This window comes from Camellia sinensis, chromosome 8 (assembly GCF_055761805.1).
Source record: "Camellia sinensis isolate YWXY chromosome 8, ASM5576180v1, whole genome shotgun sequence".
NCBI lineage: Eukaryota > Viridiplantae > Streptophyta > Magnoliopsida > Ericales > Theaceae > Camellia > Camellia sinensis.
Window position 1 is genome coordinate 126869571 of NC_138968.1, and position 11221 is coordinate 126880791.

Here is an 11221-nt window from a genome sequence, read left to right on the forward strand (position 1 = left end):
TTTTTTAGTAGAATTTTAATAATTTGTAATTCAGAAATAAAATTATACGTTTCTGGTAATACTGCACATTTTTTGATTAGAAAATATTTGGACAAAACAATGTGTAATATTATCCTAAAAGTGACTCAATTTTTAAATCATAAATTGTGTAATCATATCAAAAATTTATGTAACATTTATCATAAAAATATATAACATATACTATAAAAGTGCATAATTGGCGCATATAATTCACATCATTTGAGAAATTGTTTTCCATGTTTCTTACATAGGCATGAAATTTTTACAGTTGAAAGGATATAAATCAGACTATAATTTACATGAAATCTGTCTTTAAAAATGTTTTTCTTTTTCATTTAATGTGCTTACAACCCTATATACAATTAGGCTATTTTTGACAATATTTTTTTTTTTTAAAAAAAAGGCATACTTTTAAAAAATTAATTTTTTAGATTCATTTGATCCAGAAGAATCTTAAAAATTAAACAATAATAATAATAAGTTTTTTTTAAAAAATAACTGTTTTATACTTTTCAAATCCATCTAGAGCCTAAAAATGAAAAGGTTGTTTTGAAATATTAAAAAAAAAATTACTAAAAAACTAAATAAAAACAGCAAACAAAAGATTACCAAAAAGAGAAATTGTGAAACCCACCTTACAAAAATCGTAGTTATATTTATAGATAGCTACATAAAGTCATTAAAAGCCTGATCCATCCATATCCATTACTCTATCTACATAAAATCTTTACAATTTGCAAAACTGATCAGAGCCCTTGGTCCAAAAGCAAGCAAGTTGCGCTATATATATTCTATATGTAGACTATTATGGGGGGAGAAGAAAAAAAAGGGGGGGGGGGGGGGGTTAATTTTTAATTTTTAATTTTTAAGTCATTTTAAATTATATCATATTTTATATTTTTTATACATAAAATAACAAAAAAGTCAAAAAAATTTAAAAAACTAGCTTTTAACTAACTTTCTAAAACACCCAAAGTAAAGACTGAATTTATGAGTGGTTTGGGATGATCTAAATAAGTGCACTTTTTGAGTTTTTGTGAGATATGGGTTGGGTATAAGTTGAGTTTGAAGTGATGTGGTAGAGAGGTGATGTGACTTAAATAAGATGATATGACTTAAATAAGATAGTGATTTTTTGACTTTTTAACTTTTTTAGAGTACCACAAACAAAGCTTTAATGTTTTGAAACTTTTATTTTTTTATTTAAAAAAAAAATATATATATATATATATATAGATAGAGAAATACATGAAACCTTAGAAAGAAAAAAACAATCTTATCACTTGATTAATACACATATTATAATATTAATTTTATTATTATTTATTTATTTAAATTAAATATATATTGCATGCGACAGCTGCTCGTACATATATAAACACAAATACAACTGTAGTGTAGTAACTGGTGGATTGATTGGTGCAGAAATTTAAGTCTGCTAAACGACCCACCGTTGGAGGTAGCTAGCGAAAGCAATTAATATGCTCTCTCCCATCTCATGAGATATAGGGTGGTTTAGCAATCAAATAAAAAGTTAATTTTTAATTTTTTATTTACCTTACTCATATCATCTTTTATATTTTTTATTCATAAAAAGATGAAATAGATTTAAAAAATTTTAAAATTAATTTTTTATCAAATTTTCAAAGGCCTATTTTGGAAAGTGAATTATAATTTACTTCTCAGATTATAACCCACTTTCTCTCTCACAAAAAAACTACTTATAAGCAGTTTTTTATAAAAAAATTGATTATAACCATCTTCCCACAATAGGTAAAAATAACACATAAATCATACACCAACTCCAAAATCAGTCCTATATATAAGTCCGTCCCTCTTCTCACACATCCTCATTGCATACTTGTTAGTTAATTAGAAAGAGAAATCATCCAACTAACTTCGATCATGGACGGTTCATTCTCTCCAATCAGCTCCTCCAACTGGAGGACCATTTTATGTGTGGTCATGGCGGTGATAACAGTGGTGAACATTGTTATTCCTCAAGTTGAGGCTCAGGGTCGAGCTTTTTTGGTTTTTGGAGACTCACTCGTCGACAATGGCAACAATGACTACCTTGTCACCAGTGCTCGAGCGGACTCACCACCTTATGGGATTGACTACCCGACTCACCGTCCCACCGGCCGATTCTCTAATGGCCTCAACATTCCGGACATTATTAGTTAAGTTTCATATTCGTATGTAATTTTGAAATTTTACATCAAAATTTAAAGGGATCATATACACATATGATACCCCAGTGTCTAAATATGTATTTTATTATATTTTAGTCGTCATTCTTTTAGATTTGTTGCATTTTTTTTTTTTTTAAATAAAATTTTAAGGATATCCTTCCACCCGGTATTAATTTTAAACAAGGCTAAAACTATTAATTAACATAAAACAGATTGTATATTTTGAGATTGCCGGGATAATTAACGCTCGTTCTTTTTCTTTCATATTTTAGAGATGTTCTCTTTTATAGGACAAATAAAAAGTCTCAATTCCAGTCCCATCACTATGTACAAAATCTTTACATGCTTTTTATGCTTAAACACATATCATTAGAACCTTTTTAAAAAGTAATATTAGCTAGAGAGTAATTGGGAATTTCTTTTTTTTCTTTTCTTTTTATGAAGGTGAGCAACTGGGAACAGAATCAACGCTGCCATACTTGAGCCCAGAGCTGACAGGTGAAAGACTGCTTGTTGGTGCCAATTTTGCCTCTGCCGGGGTTGGAATTCTCAATGATACCGGCATTCAGTTTGTATGTAATTTTAAATAATTTTCTTACACTACATAACATTAATGTCATTCTAATTTGTGACATACCCCACTTCACTTCTATACTTTTTATGAATCTATAATATATTGTTCCCTTATCTATACTTTTTATGATTCTCTAATATATTATATCCTTATGTTTTATAATAAGTTAATGCTTAGGATCCCAGTAATATATTATATCCTTATGTTTTATAATAAGTTAATGCTTAGGATCCCTACTGGGAAGACCCCAGTGGGCGGTTATTGACCAAAAATATATATTTTTTTCTCTCTCCAATCACTAACTTCCACATGTGAGGGGATAGTGAGAGTCTGTATCATGGTTGTTTATACTAATTCTTCAATTCAACCCGTCAAACCTACATTTGTAGTCAATTGTCAACTTTCCTCTCCCTCCAGATAGATTTGCTAAATTGACAAAAAAAATTGCACGTGTCAACTTCAAAAGTAAGCCATGTGTTGCACAATGACAATTTTATATCAATTTCTATAAACCATGAAAGGAAATATTAACACTTGACTAAAAAGTATTACAATTAAAAGATGAACGAGCAAAGTGTTTATATATACGCATATTTTTTGGGGGGTTATTTATTTTTTTTAATAAATAAAAAGTTATAAATTATATAATGTATGATTATGATGAATGTTGATGATGCAGTTGAACATTATAAGGATATTTAAGCAATTGGAGTACTTCGAACAGTACCAAACAAGAGTGAGTGATTTGATTGGAGCAGAGCAGACTCAGAGACTTGTAAACCAAGCACTTGTTCTCATCACTCTCGGCGGCAATGATTTTGTGAACAACTACTATCTCATTCCCTTCTCCGCAAGATCTCGCCAATTCTCTCTTCCCGATTACGTTCGATATCTCGTTTCAGAGTATCGCAAAGTTCTTGCGGTAATCATCCCTTTCTCTTCTTTCAAAACTCAGTTCTACTAATAAGAAATCGAGCATAGAATTAGACATAACTTTATTACATACATTTAAGTCTCACAAAATGTGAAATGATTATGTCCGATTTTGTTATTGATTTATGCCTTCTGAAACCAAAATTTATTTGAAAGGATTGGGCAGGTCCTTAAATCACAAAGTAGACTAAATCGGTTTAGTTTGAATTTGTGAGTTTACCATGAATCTCACTCTCACAATTTGATTTTGTTGATTTTCTAAGCTCTTGTGAATCGGTTCAGCATCATTCTTTATATGAATAATTTATATACAGGGCCTAAAAGATTAACACATCAAATTATTAACATCGTTACAGATTGCTTTAATCCTCTTTTGTTTCTTTAAAAGGAATGGTTTAAGTGATAGCATAATAAATAATATCACAAGTCTCATGTCATGCAAACACGAGTAATGTTAATGTTAGGAATATCAAAAATTTTACACAATAGTATGTATAAAATTTACACCACATGGGACTGACACTACACGGGACTGACACCTATTTAAGTATTGTATAAAATTTTTAATAATATTTTTAGGGACTTTTGCATTTTTTGCGCACACATATATTAACACACATAATCTTATTTTTCACAGCTTTTTCTCACTCTTAAATCCAAGTATGTGAATTCTATTCATTTTAATAACATAAATCTTATTATCTTGTATGAAGTGAAAATCAGATGACAACGAAAATTATAGAAACATGATTATGTTTTTAAGTAACTAAATTAATTTTTTTTTTTTATTTTTTTTGGTGTTAAAAAAAGGGGTAGCACAGGCTCTGCCAGTTTCAAACCCCGAGTTAAGACATTGTTTTAGGTAAAGTATAAAGGCGCCACACTGAGGGGTAACGAAGAGTTGAACCCGAGTTGAAAGCATTTTTGGGCCAACCCTTTCGCTAAACCCACCCCCAGGGCAACTAAATTAATTTTAAATATCATAGGATGTGTTGTAAATATATTAATGAAACATATGAAATTATATTTAAATTTTAATACATAAATTTAATCACATTAATTAACATTATCACTTTGATTGGTTTACATTGTTTTTCTGAAAATTGATTTTTTTTTCATTGTTTTTTTTTTCTGTTTTTAATTAATTTTTTTAATATTTTAAGCAAAGTTTTAAATTTTTTTGATACACATAATCTAGATACATTTAAAAAGAAAAAAACTTACAAAAAAATATAAAATTTCAATACCTTTGCATATTTTGTTATTTTCAATGAATTTTTTTTAATATTTTAAAATTAATTTTATACTTTTTAAGTGTTTTAAGTGGATCTAAAAAATAAAAAATAAAAATTTAAAAAATCACTAAAAATATAAAAACACAAAAAATTGTTACTTGAAAAAATGTACCCACTCTATATAGAGAATTCAGCAATGTTTTGATATTTATGTTGGAAACAAGTTGGGCATGCATGCACGTATGCCCGGAAGAGACAACACATTGACTAGCCAATGCCTTATCCATGCTTGGTTGGTTTGGTTGGTGGACGTGTTAAATCCCTTCCACTGCTTTCTTCACGTGCTCATTAAAGCCATTTACCAATGCATTTATAAAAAAAAAAAAAATTAAAAAAAAAAAAGAAAAAAAAAAAAAAGACCTCTCTGACTGTAAGGATAGGGTCATATTTGACAATGAATTAAGCCCCGTTTATCTTCAGTGGTAGAATAGAGAGGATTTATAGTGAAGAGATTGATAGTAAGAGGATTAAGTAAAACTATATTTATTTTGATGATAGTTGTTAGTGTAAGAATTATTAAATTATTTTTATATAAAATAATAAAACAAATACAAAAATACAAAAAAATTAAACATTAATGTTCAAAAAAAAAATTCCAATATGTAAAAAAATAAAAAAATTTCTAATCCCCTCACTATTTTCTAATACCATCTCCACCTCCTCCATCCCAATCCCCCTTTCAACCTCCATCTTAATCCCCTCCTCCATTCTAATCTCTTCTCCAATTCTACAAACAAACACAACACTAAATGACCCCACCTCCATCCTAATCTCATCCCATCCTTTACACCCAAAACAAACAGGGCCTAAAATAGTTTTAAAAAGAGTCAATTTATTATTTTTAATTTTTTATATATATTTTTATTAAAAATTTAAAAATTTATTTTTAAGAAAAATAATTCCCAAACAAACAGTAACAGACAAGTAATGAGTGATGCTATAAATTCAAAAAAATTATTTATGTTGTGTTTGATTGAAAGATTTTGGGAGAGATTTAGAAACGGAAAGAGAAAATGTGTGTAAAATTAGGTAAAATATAGGTATGTTTTATTCATACTGCACATGCATTTTCTATTTCTCTTTTCAAATCTCTTCTGAAATCTCCCAACCAAACGCAACATTAGAATTTTGTCTACATAAGCCAAAGTGAATGCTTTAATCTTAATAAATAAATTTTAAAAAAATGAATGCTTTAATGTTCCTTGCAGACCATGCCATTAGATTACTTGAACTCTTGATCCTAAAATTTAGTGAGTTACACAATTAGAATGGGTCTTTCACTCACTACTACATTTACATGGTGATTTTGAAAAGTTAAAAAATAAAAATAAAATTAACGATAAAAGTTTGAAAAATTATTAATAAATATATTTTTAAAGACAAAATAATTAGTGCAAAAAATGTTCAATTTTTAGACAAAAAATTTAATCCAAAAAAGATAGTAATTCATCACTCATGTCCAATTTCGTCTTTGAAAAAAAGACGGTAACACTTTTGGCGATTAATATTTCATCTCCAAACAGTGATTTTGTCCATAATTTTTTATCTCTAAAAGTCTTAATTTGTTGTAGTAACATGAGAAAGTATAAACTATCATGACAAATTAATTTAATCGGAGTTAGCAAATTTTCTTGAATTATGCTCTTGTAAGTCAACGGATTAATTGAATCTCCCTAGCAAGTTAGGGCATATCTTTCTATTTGCATGTAAATCTTAATTATTATCCTTATATTTAATGATATTTTATATTTGATCATGTAGTAATTTAGTAAACTCCATTGTGAACCTTGGCCCTTCTAAATCAAACCTAAATTACTTACATTAACTCTTAACAAAAGGGCAACACCTTGTTCTACATAAAGTAAGCGTTAAAGGGTCTGCTTCACTAGTTCATGTGTACATTTTGTCTTCAACATGGAATTGATATGAAATATAAAAATTAATTTTAAATTTTTAACTATCAAGTCCTATAATAAATATATAACTGCAGAGGTTGTATGAATTGGGAGCTCGACGGGTTTTGGTGACTAGCACCGGCCCGATGGGCTGTGTGCCGGCTGAGTTGGCTCAGCGGAGCAGGACAGGGGAGTGCGTGGTGGAATTGCAACGGGCTGCGGCATTGTTCAACCCCCAAGTTGCTGACATGATAAACGAACTCAATAGCGAAATCGGATCTAATGTGTTTGTAGTTGCAAATGCATTTCAAATGAACATGGATTTCATCTCCAATCCTCAAGCATATGGTATGTCAAAACCATTTTCTCTCTCTTACACTCGCAATTTTTCTCTTTCTATTTTGCTATAAATACAAAAACAAATCGCTTAGTATTTATTTATTATGTGATTAATTTTCGTGTTTAAATGCAGTAGGTCCAAATCCAACCAACCATGGGCCTTTATTAATTTATTTGGATAGTTAACACACAGCCAATTTAATGAGACCAAAAAGGGACCAAGGGGTTAGGTAACGAGGGGACACAAAATTGATGGAGGGAAGAGCTTAGTAGGGCTACTGGGATTTAATGGACTGTCTCTCGTATGGATGACATGCATTGTTTGGTAAATTAGGTGAGAAAAAAATTATTAAGAACATGATTTCACACCTAGGTAAGTATAAAAATAAAAATAAAAATAATTGTAATTTTTTATCATTATGTTTAGATGAACGTTGAATGATAGAGTGCATATGTGTGATTTTATTTTCAAAATTTTGTATATAAATAGGCGATTTTACATATTTTTTTTTAAAAAAAAAGAAGAATTATAGTAACTTTCCGAATCTCACCAATTTTACAGAGAAACAAAATGTGAGTTTTAAGGGAGTTTTTTTTTTCCCTTACAAATTTTCTCTTTTTTTTTACCTCAATAATTAAACAAGTGATAATTGTTCTCTTGCTCTTCAATTTCTTTTTTCACTAAATTCCTCGATCCAATGGTAGCATGGGATGCAGCAAATAATTACCTCCCTATGTTTTGCAGATAACATTGCTATAAACAATTTGATGATTTAGACTATATATGATTTTGTGTACCCAAACTAAATAAATTAGGAGAATTACAACAACAACAAAAATTGAGGGTTTGACCCTTATGACAAAGAATTATGCTTGGGACCCCATTTTGGGGGTCACCCCCTCACCCCCTTTTGCCATGTGGCGGGTGGTGATTGGAGGAGCAGGAAAAAAAAGAAAAAGAAAAAGAAAATGTAACCAATGAGAGAGAGAGGGGGTCAAAGGGGGTGGGGGAAAAAGGGGGGATGAATCATTTTTTAATTTTGTCAATTTAAATTTAATTTTTTTTATTTGTTTTTAATCTAAATTGTTTCCCTATTTCTGTTAAGTAAAAATGACCAAAAAAAATAATATTTTAGTTATTAAACTTAATGAAAAAGGGTATTTTGAACATTTTATGTACACATATATCGAGTTTAATGACTAAAATATCATTTTTTTCATCAATTTTACTTAACGAAAATATGTTGATGGTTTAGATTGAAAACAAATAAAAATATTTGAATTTAAATTGATAAAATTAAAAATTCAGAATTTATTTTGCTGTAAATGTTAAGCGTAATTTTTTTTTTTTTTAATTTCCCCAATGGAAAATGGCTGGTAGCTCGAAAGTGAAGGGTCGAATGGGTCGCAAATATTCTCTTACCGGTAAGAGAATACAAAAAAAGTCTAAAACGACGTCGTTTTGGAATTTCGAGCCATTCGACCCTCTGCTATTTCGAGCTACCAATTGGAGTTGTAAATTATGTAGTAACTAACATATAATTATAATGGGCTTGAATTGAACAGGATTTGTAACATCAAAGGTAGCATGTTGTGGGCAAGGACCATACAATGGGCTAGGACTTTGCACAGTGATCTCCAACTTGTGCCCTGACAGAGATCTCTATGCATTTTGGGATGCATTCCATCCCACTGAGAAGGCCAACAGAATTATTGTACAACGAATATTGACTGGCTCCACCGAGTACATGAACCCCATGAATCTCAGCACCATCATGGCCTTGGACTCCAGGACCTAACAACTATTTTCTAATTATTATTAGACTCTTCTAGTTTAATTAGAAAATATTGTTTACTAGATACTATCTCTTGGAGCTGGCAATATGCTCTTTATCAATTCTTGTTGTAGGTTTGTTTTGTATTTTTGGTAATCTTTTTTTCTAAAATGTAATGACACTAGAGTGCGATGATGCTTGAATTTTATGTGTATTATTAGTTGTTTAATGAGCAAGGATTGGGTCAATTTTATTGTTAATTCAATTTTATTATGAATAAGAATAATAATATAATTTTACAGCGTGCCTAACTCTTTTAATTGTGGTTTTCAAATGTTTGATCTTTCAACTCGCAAATACTTTTGAGGTGGATCTGGTAAATAAAATACCATATTTTTTGTATACTGGAGTTTCGTTGCTAATTACTAAAGCACTATTTGACATAAACTAGAAAGGTGTCCTTATTTAGATAATTATACTTATTTTGATTATGTCATTTCTCTATTTTTTTATAAAAAATAAAAAAAAAAACATATTTATTTAGATTATCTCAAATAACCCTTATCAGTGTCACACCATTTCCATCTATTTGGCACAGGGTGTGATGTAGCACCAATGTATTGAGTGATGAGTTTGGTATTTCCGTTTCAAAAAGTGACCGACCAAAACAAGGTTTGGAATGAGTCGCTAAAAATTACAACAACCATAACAGAGACCCCACCATCTTTCACCTCTATTATTTCCACACACACGTGGAGGTTAATGATTAGAAAGAAGAAAAAAAAAAACAGTAGATCAATCACGCCCCACTGGGGACCTAGGTTCTCTCCCAATGAGGTCCCAGGCTTTACTAAAATTACAAAAATGAAATTTCTCATGAGGATGTTTTGAAAAATTGATTAAAAATTGATTTTTTTTAACTTTTTAAACTTATTTTAACTTTTTATAAATAAATTATGTGAAAAGTGATATGATTCAAAATAAATAAAAAATAAAAAATTAATGTTTTACCAACTTCTCGAAAGAACACATAGTTTTCGGTGAATTGAATTCCTAATAGATAGGCGTGAAATACAAGATACATAGAAAATTGTGCAAAGGAGATAGGCAATTAAGAAGTCTGTATAACTTTTGTTAAAGCATCCACAATGGACACACTAACGCGTTTGTTAGTGTCAGTTGCCAAGTTTTAGCTAACAGTGGTGTGTGTTTGGGGCTGCAATGGAGTTGTTAGTGCGTGTATTAGTGAGCTTCGTTAGCGTCAGTTGCTAAATGATTTGTTAACTGCGGCTAGCGCTTTAGCTAGCGCAGGGAAGTGTTTTTTTTGTCTTCCGGGTTGATCGGCCGAACGTCTGGCCGGTTGCTTGTTGGGTTTTTTTTTTTTTTTGACTTAAAATTTAATTTTGGACTTGAAATTTTTTATTAAACTAAATTATTTATTTATTTTATTTATTATATACACATATATATATATATTTAATATACACCTTAACACACCCCTTAATACATCCATTGCACCACTACTCACTCTCTAAAATTAATAAACTCTTAACACATTTAACAAATATTTTTAGACTCCACTTTTATCACTTTTTATCATAACACACTTTAACAAATAATTTTAACAATCTCATTGTGAATACCTTAGGGTACAAATGCTCTACTATTGGGATATTTTTTAACTAGTTCGTACATATCCTGAGCAAGTTCCAAGTATAGGATAAAGCAACATTAAAATTTATACTTGATCCACAGCCCCAATTTCTAACACTTGACACACATAACATAGTTTCTCCTCTCTTCTTGTTACTCCAAGGCCTCGTAAAGTGGGGCATTCCTGTCTCAGGAAGCCACAAGTTCAAAATGTTGGAAAATGATTTTGGAGGCTTTAGAAATATTTTATTTATTTATTGTTTGTTAATTTTAAATATTAATTAAGATGAGACCCAAATGTTATTTTTAACGTTTCTTATTGGATTCATATTTGTGGGGGTCGAGAATTAGGAGTCGTAGAGATTCCGGATAGTCAAATCTGGGAGAGTCGAGATTCGAAACACTCGGCAATTGGCTCGAAAGCTTAAATCCAACCCTACTCCGCCAAATAACCAATTAAGTAAGGGGCCGAGTGAAAATCGGTCTATTATAAAATGTGCCGAATATGAGGTGGGAAATGAATCTAATCCCAAGGCCCAAGGAA

At 30.2% G+C, this 11221-nt stretch overlaps 1 protein-coding gene across 1 annotated transcript; it reads left to right on the top strand.

Annotated features, from left to right (window-relative positions):
- The first annotated feature begins 1826 nt into the window (after positions 1-1826).
- On the top strand, positions 1827-9323 carry LTL1 (Li-tolerant lipase 1). Its single transcript, XM_028245764.2, has 5 exons — positions 1827-2200; positions 2658-2785; positions 3467-3709; positions 7006-7258; positions 8816-9323. Exons 1-5 carry the CDS (start codon positions 1927-1929, stop codon positions 9046-9048), a joined length of 1131 nt encoding a protein of 376 aa, XP_028101565.2. The 5' UTR covers positions 1827-1926; the 3' UTR covers positions 9049-9323.
- Positions 9324-11221: the final 1898 nt, after the last annotated feature.

Coding starts and splice junctions, on each gene's coding strand:
- LTL1 (XM_028245764.2), top strand. CDS start 1,927: ATGGACGGTTCATTCTCTCCAATCAGCTCCTCCAACTGGAGGACCATT. Junction 3,710..7,005: donor AGTATCGCAAAGTTCTTGCG/GTAATCATCCCT, acceptor ATATAACTGCAG/AGGTTGTATGAATTGGGAGC. Junction 7,259..8,815: donor CTCCAATCCTCAAGCATATG/GTATGTCAAAAC, acceptor TGAATTGAACAG/GATTTGTAACATCAAAGGTA.